The sequence below is a fragment of the Sciurus carolinensis genome, chromosome 2 (assembly GCF_902686445.1).
Source record: "Sciurus carolinensis chromosome 2, mSciCar1.2, whole genome shotgun sequence".
Taxonomy (NCBI): Eukaryota; Metazoa; Chordata; class Mammalia; order Rodentia; family Sciuridae; genus Sciurus; species Sciurus carolinensis.
This window is the reverse complement of record NC_062214.1, coordinates 45,894,593-45,911,562: the sequence shown is the minus strand read 5'-3', so window position 1 is coordinate 45,911,562 and position 16,970 is coordinate 45,894,593. Positions and strand designations below refer to the sequence as shown.

General features: G+C 36.2%; 1 protein-coding gene across 2 annotated transcripts in view; it reads right to left on the bottom strand.

Annotated features, from left to right (window-relative positions):
- Positions 1–16,970, bottom strand: part of Xrn2 (5'-3' exoribonuclease 2) — a 77,511-nt gene that overhangs the window by 43,756 nt on the left and 16,785 nt on the right. For both annotated transcript variants that reach the window (XM_047539965.1, XM_047539966.1), the window contains exons 2-14: positions 11,982–12,109; positions 11,787–11,898; positions 9,730–9,841; positions 8,517–8,575; positions 8,351–8,440; positions 7,479–7,551; positions 7,180–7,230; positions 6,410–6,567; positions 5,330–5,404; positions 5,114–5,247; positions 4,949–5,006; positions 4,757–4,864; positions 129–173 (exon numbers count right to left, since the gene is read on the bottom strand). In XM_047539965.1, coding sequence (XP_047395921.1) covers positions 129–173; positions 4,757–4,864; positions 4,949–5,006; positions 5,114–5,247; positions 5,330–5,404; positions 6,410–6,567; positions 7,180–7,230; positions 7,479–7,551; positions 8,351–8,440; positions 8,517–8,575; positions 9,730–9,841; positions 11,787–11,898; positions 11,982–12,109 — 1,203 coding nt within the window. The remainder of the gene's footprint in view (positions 1–128; positions 174–4,756; positions 4,865–4,948; positions 5,007–5,113; positions 5,248–5,329; positions 5,405–6,409; positions 6,568–7,179; positions 7,231–7,478; positions 7,552–8,350; positions 8,441–8,516; positions 8,576–9,729; positions 9,842–11,786; positions 11,899–11,981; positions 12,110–16,970) is intronic.

The window sequence follows — 16,970 nt, the reverse complement described above, 5'->3', positions numbered from 1 at the left end:
GCCAGTTGGACATTTATGTTCCTAACCAACTCCTACTAGATATGGAATAAAGTTACTGTAATGAACACCTTCCTCACAGATTATAAACTTATGCTTTTTCCAATCTCATAAAATTAATTAAAACTCACCTTCATTCTCTTTCTTTTTTCTTTCTGTCGTCTTCTAAAACTGTCCTAAAAGTATAAAATCCACATATTCTGTCAAATAATTACACAAAAGAGTTAAACATTACCAGGAATGATTTGGTATACCATTTAAATTTTAAAGGAAGACCCCAACAATCTAGGTATAAGATTAAACTAAGCAAAGGACTATATGTTCAAAGTGTTGTTTATCAGAACTGTAGAAAGACTGAATTTAGATAATCGTCCATCTTAATTTTCTTTAAATACTTCTGACATTTCAGGAAACTGCAAAAGCCATGACAAAGACCCTTGGTTTTACCTTAAATGGAACAGGTTGTCAATATGGAGGAAACAAAAATAAGCAAGAAAACAAAAATTCTTAAGTTTTCACTGAATGTAGTAAATAAATAATTGTTTTATTGTTTTTTTACATCCTACTAGACAATAAAGAAACAGTTACATTATTAAAGGCTTGGCAGTTCCTAACTCTGTAGCGCGAATGGCACAATAGAGAAAAGAGAGACATGGGACTCTAAATAACAGTAACATGTAGCTTCCAAAAAGTCAATCCAATGGAAGAAAAAAAGGAAATTCAGATGTACACACTCTTACTCTGGGGCAATTTAATTCACAGGAAGAGGCTCAGTTTCACAATGATTCTTATCCTCCACTCATTTTCAAAATGCAGCCATGATTTCAACTGGACAGAATTTGAGATTGATCTTGCTTCCCACTTACTCTGGATCTTTCAAAGGTCATCCATGTCCACACTAAAGTTTCCCTGAGTATCAAGGGACTGAAATAATAGCTAAAGTGGCCATGGCTGTTGTTGTGCCCTAAAACAGGGACCAGCAGGTTCTGTACTAATGGCTACCCTAACTTGTTGAAACTTCCAAGTCAGTCTGTCAATGAGATGTGAAACTGGTGCATTCTGTCAGGAAAGGGGTGAACACCGGACCCTAAGATGTCTGCTTCTCTAAAGTGGAGTCCAGAAAGGTGACTGACTACCCGAAAACCTCGTACGATGTGGAACCACCGATATCTTTAATCAAGCTTTTCTCCACATCTTCAATGAAACTTCTCTTAAACAGGTCACCTAGGATTCATTTGCAGATTGGGAAACCCATCAGGAAGTTTTTAATCCTTTTCTGACCATGACTCTCTCCTCCTTGAATCATACTCCTCCCTTGGCTTCCAGGACACTACACTCACTAGGCTTTCCCTCCTTCTCTCTAGCTTTGTGCCTGTGCTCAATGCCCCAGTGGTGTTGCTCTGAGTCCAGTACTTGGACCTCTCCATGTCTCTCCTCCCAAGAGAGTAATCACCTAGTCTCCTGGCTTTAAATACATCTACCTTCTGATGACTCTCCAACCAGGACCTCCCCCCATTCAACATCCCCATCTGGATATCTCAAAACTTAACATGTTCACCACAGAACCCCCACTCCCACCTCTGCACCTCCCACAGTCTTTCTCATGAGGATTGCTCAGCACATTTTTTTAGCTGCTTGGACAAAATGTCTAGAGTCATTTTTAACATCTCTACTTCTCTCACATCCTGCAAGTAATCCATTAGCAAACCCCACTGGTACTATTTTCAAAACATGTTCAGAATCCAGCAACCCTTTATCTCAACTGCCATCATCTGGGTTCCCCTGGATTACTGGAGGGGAAGGGAAATAAAATTAAAAAGGAAAAAAAAAAAGCCTCTGCTACACTGGGCTGTTTCTACTTTTGTCTCTATGCAATTAGGAGTAATCCTTTTATAATGTGTGTCAGATGTTGTCACTTTTCTACTCAAAACTATCCAGTGATATACAATGAAAGTTAAAGACCTTAAAATGACCTCCAGGGTCCTACCAAATTTGGCCCTCCAACATCCTCTGATCTCATCTATACCACCCTCCTTTTGCCTCCTCTGCTTTTCTTGCTACTCTGCTAACATTTTGTATGTGCACTTCCTGCAGAGTCTTGGCACTGGTTATTCAGTTTGAAGTGCTATTCCTTTAAACATCTGCATGGCATACTCCCTCCCGCACATCCTCCAGGTCTTTATTTAGTCATCTGTCAATGAGGCTTTCCCTGGGCAGCTTTACTCGAATTGCAATCTCCCCATTGCCACCCTTCCCAGATGCTTCCTCACCTGCTTTACCTTCAAGGCATGTATCACTAACACATTACAAGGTTATTTGGTTCCTGTGTTAACTGTCCATCCCCCCAGAATAACGTAAGCTCCATAAGGGCAGGGATTTTTGTTTGTTGCCATATCACCAGCACTCAGAACACGGGCAGATGGTTAACACCAAATATTTGCTGAGTCAATAAATGAACAACATTTTTAAGATAAAAGGCAACCATCAAAACTCATAATATAAAAAGCATCATATTTCTGACCTAACCTGCTCTTTTTGTTGGGATGGAGACAGTACTTATGTATGCTAGGGAAGTACTCTACTATTGAGCTGTATCTTCAGCCCCTTTATTTTATTTTGAGACAAGGTCTTGCTAAGTTGTCCAGAATGGCCCCAACCTTGTGATCCTTCTGCCTCAGTCTCCCAAATAGACAGGATTATAGGAGTGTGCCACCAGGCTCGTCCTTACTGTTCAATTTTAGTAATGAATATTGACACGTTCCTTTCCTACCACCTGTTTTGTTAAATATTTATTTCTGTTAAATATTTATTTCTAAGGGTGTCAATAACACACAAGCAGAACAGCAGACTACCAGGGTGAATCTTATCGACCTTTAACTGTTTTTTTGTGCTATGAGCTCCTTCAGAAATCTGTCAAAAGTCATGGACTACTTCCCAGAAAAGTGCACAGACTCACAAGCTTTCATACTGAATTTCTGAGGGTGTTCCCTAATGCCCAACCACACTGAGGAACATCATGATGACTTAAGGGACACCAAAAAAGAACCAAAGTTCTAAAACTGCCTGTCTTCCAGGTCAGTTGGAAACAATACTAACTAAATCTGAAACACTACTGAAATCCCATACTTCCCCTTCTAATGCCAAGTTATCACCAATATGGTACAGAGTCTGCTAAAGTCACGTAAAACCAGCTGTGTCAGCCACTGTTCTAACATGTGGTTTTTATACCAAGCAGAACACAGTATGTACAGTTTTTGCAAAGCATAAATGGCAACAAGTCAAATGAAAACACTGTTGTTTTTAAAGCCTGAGTTATAAACAGCAGCTCAAGGGATATTTGATATTCCCAGGAATTGCTACTTCTATACTTCGAATTGCATACATGAAAACTCATGCCATCACAGAAAAAAAGATTGCCGAAGTACTGAGAGTTTTTGAAAAGAATGTTTAAAGTCAACACTATTACACAGAATAATGTTCAAAGTTCTAAAAACAAGAGATCACTAGACTATAGTATGCTAAGTTGAAGAAAACAGAAAATCTTGTCCAAGTCAATGACATGTTTAATCTGTTAGATCATGAAGCAATGGAACAACATTATTAAGTTGCTATTAGCTCAAAACAGCTGTATGACTTCTTATAAAAGGAATTAGTGAAAGAATTTCCTTCACTGAAAGAAAGAACTATCTGCTCATTTTGCCCACTACAACTTCCTTTGCTACCCCATTTACTGTCCAACTCACTCTGCCTCCAGGATGCTGTCCCTTCCACTTCTACCAGCTCCCCAGGGCCTCCCAAGCCCTAGCCATGGGTTTGTTGCCTGACCATTTCACTCTGACCCCTTAGGTAGGACCAATAGCTTCTCCTCTGGATTTCCCACCATCTCTCTAGAACTGACTCCTCTTTCTCCTTAAATGTTCATGCTTCCTGAGGCTTTTGTTGGAGGCACTTTCACTTCATACAAGCTCCCAAGGGATTTCCCACTAATGGCTCAAGTTCCTCCCATCAACCAACAGTTCTCAAATCTCTTTTCAAGACATTTTTCCTCTCAGGAATCCTATAGCCCCTCAAAATCAACATCTCAAAAATGAAATTCATTCCCACTTTGTCCCTGGCACCCCTAGTGTACACTATTTCAATGAGTGGCAACAGCAAACCCCTAACTGCCAAAACCAGAAACCTGGACTTATCCTCTAAGTATTTACCCATCATATGTACAATTTCAAGTGCTTTGTTATTCTATTTCCTTCCTTTCTGTTTCAATATTTTACTTAAGAGCTGTATTCCTCCATAGATCTTACAGTCTTCTAGCTGTCTTCCCCAGCTGATACAATCTAACCCAGACAGATTCCTATATTCTATTCCTAGAATACCAAGTTCTTAGGTCTTGACCTGTCTTACAGAGCATAAGTATTCCCTACCCTATAAAACATGGCGGCCAGTAGCTCAACACCAGCATCATTCTAGGCTTAGAATCTTAATTCCATGTTTTATTGGCTAGAGCGGCATCTGGATTCATATCCTAATTAAGATTATGAACAGAGAAAAAAATTAAAATTTTGCTCAAATGGTGTGCACAAAGCAAAGCAAGCATCACATTATAAAATAATCAAAGTGCTGACAGCTCGTGATTACATTAGGGTTGGTGCACTATAATAACATAACAACACACTCAAAGATGTTAAAAGTACAGTAACAGGATCATTAAAGCCTATTAGAGATAGGAGCAAATTTAGCTACCACAATAGAAACACTTTACCTCATCATCCTTTCTCTTTTTAAAAATGCTATCCTCAACTTCACCAACTGCTAACATGATCATCTGTACTCTTTGCAGATTGACATAACCACTTTCTGTAAGGTAACCCTGTAAGTGATAAAATACATGTAAAAATGATCTTCTTAAAAAAGCAAATACTTCTATTTGAAATTATTCAAGAGTAAAACTTACCCCAGTTTTGTGTACCACATTTTTGTATATGTTAACCAAACGGTCAATTGCACCTTCCCTGCCACCAGGAGACAAACAGGCATTAGGACCAGCAGGCTCTGTAAAGTCAAGAAGGCTAAAACAGTAGTTGGGGAAAAAAAAAAAAAAAAACACGAAAACACCTACCTAATCTCTAATGATGGCAAATGAGGAAGGAAGTCATTTCCCACAAAGAAGCACATAAAGACCCAGTCATCAATGCTCCTTTCCACATCAAATGTGAATGGTAGGCTGGCCATGGTGAGTTCCCTTTCCAAATACTATAACCAAAAAAGGAATGCTGCCATTAAAGCTATCAAAAGGTTTTTAGGAACTCCAGCTTCAGTGACTATTGATACAAACCTCACGAAGAACATTCAGCCGCAGGAAGATGAACTCTCCTTCTGCACATGGGAGACTATCTGCAAGTTCATCGTGCTGCAAGAATGGGAATAGACAGTAAAAAATTTAATCTAAACTCTGCATTTTTTCCCAGTCAAGGAAAGTTTAAGGCTTTTTGGAAAGAAAGATCATTTTAATACGACAAATACAAATTTTTAAAAAGCTCACCGATCATTTTAAAATACAATTACCCATAAACAATCATACCACACCTAACAATATTAATATTGTGATGTAAATACCTCTAATTCTTTCTCTATGAAATATGTACCTCAATACATGTATACTGCCTTTATCCTACTGCATATGTGAAATCATACCATACATATTTCCTATCTGCTTTTATTCACTTTCCCCCATGCCATATTTTTAAACAGAAATTCAATTAAAGAGAACTTGCTATAAACAAGTGAACCCAAAATACACAGAAACTGAGTAATTTAGAAGTATTAAGAAGTTTAATATATTTAATTTGTAGTTACTTTTAAAAGGAGTAATTATTTGTAGCAAGAAACTTCTACAAAGCACATATAATGGACCTTATTATCTATGAGAACTTACCTCACATAGATATAGGGTATGTTAGAAAATAAGTGTGTGCATGCTTTTGAATGTGGGTTTAAAATGCTTTAAAAGTCAGAACGGGCACAGTGGCGCATGCCTATAATCCCAGTGGCTCAGGAGGCTAAGGCAGGAAGATCACAAATTCAAGGTCAGCCTCAGCAATTTACTGAGGACCTAAGCAACTTGGCAAGACCGTCTTAAAATAAAAAATAAAAAGGACCAGGGATGTCATTAAACATCCCTGGGCTCAATCCCCAGTACCAAAAATGAAATAAATAAAATAAAATGCTTTAAAAGATACATTTCAATGAGGGTTAGCATTTTAAAAATGAGGCAACTTGAATACATTTAATGCTATTTAATTGCACACTTAAATATGGTTAAAATGGTGTATTCTTATTATGTATTTTTTACCAAAATAACAACTTTTTTTTTTTTTTTTTTCAAAAGAGGAAACTACCATCTCAAAGTTCTTACCTTTCCTTTCTTTTCTCTTGGCAAACCTTCACAATCCTTGACCTCATGTCCAAACTGATTACAAAGACCACATGGTTTCGGTTTGTTTGGTTTGAATTCTTCTCTAATAATGGTAAAGTTGGGTTCATGTGTAGCAAGGCCAAGCATAATGAGATCAGCTTTCAATTAATGAGAAAAAGAAAGTATTGAACAGTGAACACTGAGAGGATTCTTATAAGTGAAATATTATAAGACACCAACATAAGGAAAACTTCTAATGAGTACGCAAAGTCAGGAAAGCCAAAAGCCTAAAACTTTCTAGCAGTTATCAGTCACCATGTCCTCCAGATATGTGGTCCTACCACACAGACTACCACTATGAAATAAATGCTTGAAGAATTTTTCATTATAAAAGTATGTATAGCTAACAAGATCAGAAGGCTGAAGCTGGGCATGTTGGTATACACCTATGATCCCAGCTACACAGGTTAGCAAGTTTAACTGGGCAATTTGAGATCCTGTCTCAAAATAAAATTTTAGAAAGGACTGAGGATATAACTCTGTGGCACAGGGGATGAGTAGCATTTGTGAAACACTGGGTTGATCCCTAGTACCAAAAGAAAAGAATGACAGGTGATCACCAATCAGATTAAACAGCAACTCAGTAGTTCCTCTGAAATTTAAAAAAAGCAAGCATCATAGATAATCTTGAATAATCCATTACTACACACCAATCTATCAACCTGCTATGGTTTAATCCAAAAAAAGCAAATCCCAAAGAAGAAACTTACCATCAGCTCCACATAAACAATGATGAGTGTTTGGGTCATGGTTAGGCTGGGCTAAAAAGGAGAGAAACATATATTTTTATAAACATATTACGTACCACAAAATATTACATCTTGCCAAATATTTTCTAGTCAATGGCTTTTTTCCTTTTCTTGTTCCTGTTTTTGTTTGTTTATTTGTTTGTTTTGCAGTGCTAGGGACTGAACCCAGGGCCTTGCATGCAACAGGCAAGTGCTCTTCCACCCCAGTCTGGCTCATCTTTTCTTCATAGAACATACACATATTTGTAAGTGAGTTTTACCTCTTTGTCTTCTAATGTAATCCATGATTTTATGTTCTCCTTCACCAGGAGCACTAGCGTCAGATAAAATAACCTATTAAAAAAAAAAAAGAAGTTTTTAATAGGTCATTCCCAGTTTTCTACCAGCAACAAAATCAGAAGAACTAAATAGGATAAGAAAAAAACTGAGATAATTAAATTAACACAATAATACTAGTTGGAAAGTTTTCTGAATAAGGTGCATGTTAAACACCAAAAATTACTTCATTAACTTACTACATGGAATGGAAAAGATGGAAATGTCTTAAGTAAAACAGCCTTAGGAAAACTGATCAGTTCATGAGTTCTTATTATTTTCACTACAATCAGAGGATAAAGTACCAAATCTTATAAGTCCAAGAATAATCAATAAAAGATACCAATTATAACTCATCATTTCTAATTAAAGGAAAACACATTTATGAACTTAAAAATGACATAAAAGTTCATTTACATTTTACTTATGAGAACAATCATTTTTTAAAGGCAGCTCTACAACTTTAATCTGGCTATATTTTGCCATCTAGTTACAGAACTTTGTACTTAAAAACTATATTCTCATACACACACACATAAGTATATATTATATACGTATATATTTTTTTAAATTATGAATCCCTTCTATGGCTACACAGTGATGGTAAAAGAACAAAATTGGCACTGAGAGAAAATTCAGCTATCTAAAATCTGACCATGCAAGGCACCCCACTTCCAATAACCTTGGATGCTTCTTTTCCCTGACAGTCCACGAACATTTTATGGAGGGGAAAAAAGGATAAATAATATCAGTCATATCAAAGTACAGTCTCAATGAGCACTCTAATCTTTTTGAAGTACCAAAATGTGAAACTTACTGTCAAATTTTTCCACCCTGGGTCATTATTTAAACGATCAGCTATGTAATAGCGAAGGCATTTAGCAAGATTGTCCATGAACTCAGTTCCCTAAAATGACAGAAGGAAATAAATTAACCTATCATTTAAGAGTTAGCAATAGCTAGCAAAATATGAGACTACTTACTGGTGTAATACAGTTGCTATCAAATCTTTCTTTTACTTCTTCTGGAGGAAGAAAGCCACCTAGAGAAAAGAGGCAATGTTTTGTTTTCCCCATAAAAAATGAAGTAAATTAATCAATATTAAGACAGAACAATAAGACAAAGTTCAAATACAAAAGAAGGAGAATCACAGTTATCTAAGGAAAATGTTGCTCTTTGGGGGGAAGAAAATAAGATTGCTCCCCTCAAATTTAAATTAACCTTTCACAAGACTGTAGAACAATATATGCTATACAAGATACTATACTGTTATTTAAAACTTAAAAATTGGGCTGGGGAGATAGCTCAGTTGGTAAAGTGCTTGCCTTGCAAGCACAAGGCCCTGGGTTCGATCCCCAGCACCACAAAAAAAAAACTTAAAAATTATGAAGCTCTTTCCTTGAGTGCACGCACACACACACACAGACACACACAGGATTAGGGTCTTTTTTTTTTTTTTGTATTTTTAGTTGTAGAGGGCACAATATCTATTTTTTTCTGTAGTGCTGAGAATCAAACCCAGTGCATCACATGGAGTAGGCAAGCACTCCATCACAGAGCCACATCCCCAGCCCAGGATTAGGGTTTTAATTTTGATAACAGTTCTTGGGATAAAGGTGATATAGAAAAATGAAATTAAAATTCTGAGTTTATCAAAGCTTTATGTAAGAAATAAAATTATGAGCTAACAGGATATGAAAATACTGTTTTTTCCTCTGTATCTCTGATTAGCAATATATTCTATAACATCTTCAAAAAGAAAACATCTTTAAAATAAAACACATTCCATCATAAATACAAACAGGTTTTTAAGTCTTATTTATAAGCTGTGGCTAAAGTATTGCACAATAAAGTAACTATATATCTGCACACTTTCAGCAAATTAACATAAAATTTATTATAACTGCAGGCCTATGATATCTTTTCTTCAACTGTAAAGTACAATTGTCTTAAGCCAATAAATTGTGGCTTTCCTGATCTATCATCATTGTCTTATATAGCAGACACCAAACAAATCGCCTTGCTAAAACCTCACCTCACACATAGGCAGACGGGTTAGGAGAGAACCAATAAGCATCAGCTTCCTCTGACCTTCCTCCTCACTGACACTCAGCATCTATCTCTGTACCCACCAGGAATTTCAAGGCTTTTGGGAACATCAGTAAAAAGTCCATCTTCAAAATATATATTTTCTACCTTTGGCCAGTATTTCTTCCCTGACTCGCTGCTTCTCAACTGCTGCTTCCATTCCTTCTTTTGATGCTCTGAATCTCCTTGAACGCTGCTGGTTCATTTTAGCACGTGGTGCCTAAAAACATTTATTATACATTTACATAATACTATTCACAAATAAATCTGTACATTATTTTCAATCAATCATTCTTATAAAAAGAGCACACTAAAATGGAAGAAAGGTAGGTACTAAGTCTAATAATCTTTTCATGACAAGACAGCAGATCCTGAACCAAGAACCTGAGCTGAGCTTTATCAGATGAGTGAGTGATATGACAAATGAACAAACATTCTATGTAGTTCATATTACAAAAGGTCACAGCCTAATGCCAGTTCTCTTGGGTTAGGGTGCTTCAAGGTAGCCAAGACCCAGCCAGCATTAAGGGAGTACTTACTAAAGATCCAGGGTCATGGAGAGCTTCCCTATGTCCATGACTTAAAGAAAAAACAGTCTCCAAATCAGATTCACAATTTCCCATAAAAGCAACAGAGAATTACTACTTTCTGACCTGCAAGACCTCAAAGTACTTCTACGTTGTATTCCCACCATAAGGTTCATAATTACTATCTGTCTTTTCAATACAGCACAACAATTAGAAAGGGAATAATGTTTTAACCCAAAGTACTTTTAAATCATTCTAACCAAATATAATTTAAATCACTGATTAGGCTCAAATGAAGTGAAATGGACTGTAAGATTTTTGAAGTTACTGAGGTGTTTTGGGGTTGAAAAGAACTTTGCAATATTCTGACAACATCTAAGTGTAAGTTATATAATATTCCTTTAAAAAGTTCTTTCTGTAAAACTAGACTACCTAATGTAGTCCTCTCATATAACAAGTGGATGATCTAAATTTACACTTCAACAAAAAACCGCATGTATACATGCGCATATATATGTGCACATAAATATGCACATATTTTGTACTTGATCTAGCAAAACCAATTAAAGACTTTCTTCAAGAAGTTTTGCTGAATGTGAATTGAAATATGCTCTTAACAAGATGTATTCCTGTTCTTTTTTTCCCTTACTCCATTGTATTGCAAGTTAAAAGGTAGCTATGAGTTTTCATTGAGTAAAAAGATCCACAGAGTAAAGTTAATTTTCTTGGGAGTCAATGTTCTTTGGATTTTCAAAATCATTCCATTAATTACTAGAATGCACTAAATCTAAAAGAAAATTTAGTTGCCTATAGTTAATAAATTTAGGGTTATCATTTATCCTAATTTTTTTATATCCCAATGTATAATTAGTGGTCATTTATAACCTAACCTGCTTGGTATAATTATCACAGGTCAGTAAGCTACTATGTTCTTAAATCACTTTTTTTTTTGAGTGCTGGGGATCGAACCCAGGGCCTTGTGCTTACAAGGCAAGCACTCTACCAACTGAGCTATTTCCCCAGCCCCTTAAGTCACTTTGATCACTGATCAATGTCCAAACTCCCAAGAGTGGCATGTGAGGCTTTCTTGAACTATTGCTCTACTTTCCTTTTCAATTCAAACTACTTGCATTTATTCAAATGCATCAGCATGGTCAAAGGCATGTGTGTTTACCTAGAACATTTAAGAATCTGGAAGGTCAACCCTCCCTTCCACAACTCCCACTCATCCCTCAACCAATGACTAACAATCTCCAATTATTCTTCATCCTTAAAGGAATGGGACAAAAGTCATCTTCTCTATCTCCTAATTTCTACAGTAGCCCTGGTTTCCCCCTTCCTCAACATCTTACATGTATTATTGAGTGCCTGCAACTAAACTCACTTACATATCTATGTCTCCTTCCTTTTAATGGCAACACCTTCAAAAATGAAGGCATTCATCAATATTCCCAGAATTTCACAGTATCTGGCACAAAGTAAGCATTAAAAAAATGCTTGAATGAAAGACCAAAGCAATAGGCCTTATCAAATGTACCAGTCAACATTTTTCACTATTTAGCTGACTTTCATTCTAGACACTGGGAACACAGCAAAAACAAAAATAGAGGCTTCTAAGTTAATTATTTTAGCACTTACCACTCCATCTATTGCCATGTAGAGAAGTCGTCTTGGTCTTACAATATTGAAAAGTCTATCAATATACTCAAAAATTGCAACCATCATCTCATCTTCATTTTTTGGTGCTGGTCTACAATGATAAGCAAACAATATAATATAATATAGTACTTCCTCTGTGACTTGTGATAGCAGTGACAAAAATGGATTACATACTTGTCTTCAGGATGAGTACAGGGATGGATGATTCCATTCATATCCAAATACAGATTATCAAACTCCACATCATTTGGATTAGGTTTACTGGCATCAACTGGAATCTTTACACCATTGCATTCTTTTGCCTATGAGGAAGTGATAATAATAGTTTGTTAAAGTCTAAAAATGACTAGGCTCAATATGAACCTGTTTCATTTCTAAACCAAAATAAAATACTTCACATAATAACCTGTACAATATGGAGTTATTTTATTCCTTAAAACAAACTAGAGCAGAAAACTCATCTGTTGAAAGTACAGGGCTTCTAACACAAGTTAATTTTGACAATGTGGGAAATTTTTATCAAATTCCCAAATTATTCAAACTGTCCTAGTGAGAGATCAAGGGATTCATCTTAGAATTAATTCTATCTACATTAATAAGTCCTGTAAATTTAACCCAAAAAACGCCTTTCCATTTCATCTTCTTTATTCCCACTACCAGGAACATTAGGTTATCACATCCCACCTAAAAGGTCACAACAACCTTCCTGTGGATCGCCTCCCCAGTAGACTCTCATCTCCAGTCTACCTGCTATACTGTCAGACTCCTCCTTTTAAAAAAGAAATGTGCCTGTCTTAAACTTGCCTAATTTTTCCAGTGATTCCCAGAGCAGATGCTAACCAATGAGCCTGGTCTATCAGTCTCCTGTCCTGCCACCACAATGTTGAGGTCCACTTGATCTCTCAAAAGTTCTCAGGTAATGTTCTTCCATCTCTCAACGCCTTTTTCCTAATGCATCTCCTTTCAGAAAGGCTTCTTCCTCCCTACCAGCACTCACTTCCTGAAATCTTATTAGTTAATTTTTCCAAGGTCTAGACTCAGATCAGATGTCACTTACTTTATAACACCTGTACACATCTCTAAAGAAATTAACTGCATTTCTTCTCCAATATTTCCTTAGAATTGTGCTTAGTCTCTGGTAGTATTTCCACAGCTGTATAATTAACCTGTTATTCTAACCCAACTATACTATGAACTCTTCAAAAGGGAAGGCCTACTCACTTCCAGAGGTATCAAATTATATTTTTATAAATGGTATTACCTTTGTCTTTTCCTTCCAGAACTTCAACAAAAGATTAAGAACATGAGATTTAGTTTTTAATGTTATTAAATCATTTAAAAAATAATAGTTTTTCAAACACAAATAGAACAAAAATTCTGAAAATAATTTAAAAGTCTGTCATGTACACGCTACATCATAAACCTCAAAACATGTGAAATGAAAGAAACCAATCACAAAGATCACATACTGTACTGATTCCAATTATATGATAAGTCTAGAATAGACAAATATAGAGAGACAGAATGTAAATTCATGGCTATTTCAAGGTCAGGGTGGAAGAAGGGTGAGGGAGATGGGAAGTGACTTCAAATAGATAGGACATTGCTTTGTGATCAAAGTGTTTGCAATTAGATAACAGTAGTAACTGCACAACTCTACACATATACTAGAAACCACTGATCTATACACTTTAAGCAAGTACATTTCATGATATATAAATTAAATCTTAACAAAACTATGTTAAGAAAGAATAAAAAATCAAAGGTCAACTTAATTAGGGAAGGAAAGGCCTATCAAGAAGAGAATAATAGGACTGGGCATGATGATGCACACCTATAATCCCAGCAATTTAGGAGGCTGAGGCAGGAAGATCCTAACTTTGAAGCCAGCCTCAGCAATTTAGTATGGCCCTAAGGAACTTCTCAAGACCCTGTCTCAAAATAAAAAATAAAAAAGTATGGGAATGGCTCAGTAGTTATGCACCCCTGGGTACATTTCTATGATACTAAGATAAAGACAACAAAAATAATAAATTAGTATGTTCATAAATTAGATTGCCAGACAAAAGTGCTATTTTAAGAACAAGAGCCATATATACTGCTGAACCAAAATAAGCAAGGCACATAAGACTACATACAGTATACCATTTAACAAAGTTATGAAATAATATTAGATACTGCTCAGGGATGAATACAGAGAGAAGCAAAAGAAGTTTAAACACCAATTTCAGGAGAGTGATTGTCTTTGAGAGGAAAGACAGGCATGAGATGGGGCCTCAATTTGTATTACAATCAGAAAAAAAGTTCTAAAAGTTTTCTGGTGGAATTTCCAGGTTCCTCTAAATATATAATCATGTCATCAGCGAACAGGGATAGTTTGAGTTCTTCTTTTCCTATTCGTATCCCTTTAATTTCTTTGGTCTGTCTAATTGCTCTGGCTAGAGTTTCAAGGATGCTGTTGAATAGAAGTGGTGAAAGAGGGCATCCCTGCCTTGTTCCAGTTTTGAGGGGGAATGCTTTCAGTTTTTCACCATTTAGAATGATATTGGCCATGGGCTTAGCATAGATGGACTTTATAATGTTAAGGAATGTTCCCACTACCCCAATTTTTTCTAGTGTTTTGAGCATGAAGGGATGCTGTATTTTATCGAATGCTTTCTCTGCATCTATTGAAATAATCATGTGATTCTTAACTTTAATTCTGTTGATATGGTGAATGACATTTATTGATTTCCGGATGTTGAACCAACCTTGCATCCCTGGGATAAAACCCACTTGATCATGGTGCACTATCTTTTTAATATGTTTTTGTATGCGATTTGCTAAAATTTTGTTGAGAATTTTTGCGTCGATGTTCATTAAGGATATTGGTCTGAAATTTTCTTTCCTCGATGTGTCTCTGTCTGGTTTAGGTATCAGGGTGATATTGGCTTCATAGAATGAGTTTGGGAGGGTTCCCTCCTCTTCTACTTCATGGAATACTTTGAGGAGTATTGGAATGAGCTCTTCTTTAAAGGTTTTGTAGAACTCGGCTGAGAACCCATCTGGTCCCGGACTTTTCTTTGTTGGTAGGCTTTTGATGACCTCTTCTATTTCATTGCTTGAAATTGATTTATTTAAGTTGTGCATGTCCTCCTTGTTCAGTTTAGGTAATTCATATGTCTCTAGAAATTTGTTGATGTCTTCGAGGTTTTCTGTTTTGTTGGAATATAGATTTTCAAAATAGCTTCTAATTATGTTTTGTATTTCACTCGTGTCTGTAGGGATATTTCCTTGTTCATTCCAAATTTTAGTAATTTGAGTTTTCTCCCTCTTTCTCTTTGTTAGTATGGCTAAGGGTTTATCAATTTTGTTTATTTTCTCAAAGAACCAACTATTTTGTTAATTTTTCCGATTATTTCTTTTGTTTCAATTTCGTTGATTTCGGCTCTGATTTTAACTATTTCCTGTCTTCTACTACTTTGGTGTTGGTCTGCTCTTCTTTTTCTAGGGCTTTGAGCTATAGTGTTAAGTTGTTTATTTGTTGATTTTTACTTCTTTTGTTGAATGCACCCCATGAAATAAATCTTCCTCTAAGTAGTGCTTTCATAGTGTCCCAGAGATTTTGATATGACGTATCTTTGTTCTCGTTTAATTCTAAGAATTTTTTTATTTCCCTCCTGATGTCTTCTGTTATCCATTCATCATATAATAGTGTGTTATTTAATCTCCAGGCATTGGAGAAGTTTCTGTTTTTTATTCTGTCATTTATTTCTAATTTCAATCCATTATGAAATTACATACCATTATACTATCTAAAGTGCTATACAGATTCAATGCAATTCCAATTAAAATCCCAATGATGTACCTTACAGAAATAGAGCAAGCAATTATGAAATTCATCTGGAAGAATAAGAAACCCAGAATAGCTAAAGCAATCCTCAGCAGAAAGAGTGAAGCAGGGGGTATCGCAATACCAGATCTTCAACTCTACTACAAAGCAATAGTTAACAAAAATGCATGGTATTGGTACCAAAATAGACAGGTAGATCAATGGTACAGAATAGAGGACATGGACACAAATCCAAATAAATACAATTTTCTCATACTAGACAAAGGGGCCAAAAATATGCAATGGAGAAAAGATAGCCTCTTCAACAAATGGTGCTGGGAAAACTGGAAAACCATATGCAACAGAATGAAATCAAACCCCTATCTCTCACCCTGCACAAAACTCAACTCAAAATGGATCAAGGACCTCGGAATCAGACCAGAGACCCTGCATCTTAAAGAAGAAAAAGTAGGTCCAAATGTTCAACTTGTTGGCTTAGGATCAGACTTCCTTAACAGGACCCCCATAGCACAAGAAATAAAAGCAAGAATCAACAACTGGGATAGATTCAAACTAAAAACCTTTCTCTCAGCAAAGGAAACTATCAGTAATGTGAAGAGAGAGCCTACAGAATGGGAGAACATCTTTGCCACTCATACTTCAGATAGAGCGCTAATTTCCAGAATCTATAAAGAACTCAAGAAACTCTACATCAAGAATACAAACAATCCAATCAACAAATGGGCTAAGGAAATGAATAGACACTTCACAGAAGATGATGTACAAGCAATCAACAGATATATGAAAAAATGTTCAACATCTTTAGTAATAAGAGAAATGCAAATCAAACCTACCCTAAGATTCCATCTCACCCAATCAGAATGGCGATTATCAAGAAAACAAGCAACAACAGGTGTTGGCGAGGATGTGGGGAAAAAGGTACACTCATACATTGCTGGTGGGGTTGCAAATTAGTGCAGCCACTCTGGAAAGCAGTATGGAGATTCCTCAGAAAGCTTGGAATGGAACCACCATTTGACCCAGCTATCCCACTCCTCGGCCTACACCCAAAGGACTTAAAAATCAGTATACTACAGAGATACAGCCACATCAGTGTTCACTGCTGCTCAATTCACCATAGCCAGATTGTGGAACCAACCCAGATGTCCTTCAATTGATGAATGGATAAAGAAACTGTGTTATATATATATATATATATACAATGGAATATTACTCTGCCATAAAGAATGATAAAATTATGGCATTTGGAGGTAAATGGATGAAATTGGAGAATATCATGCTAAGTGAGATAAGCCAATCTCAAAAAACCAAAGGTCGAATGATCTCACTGA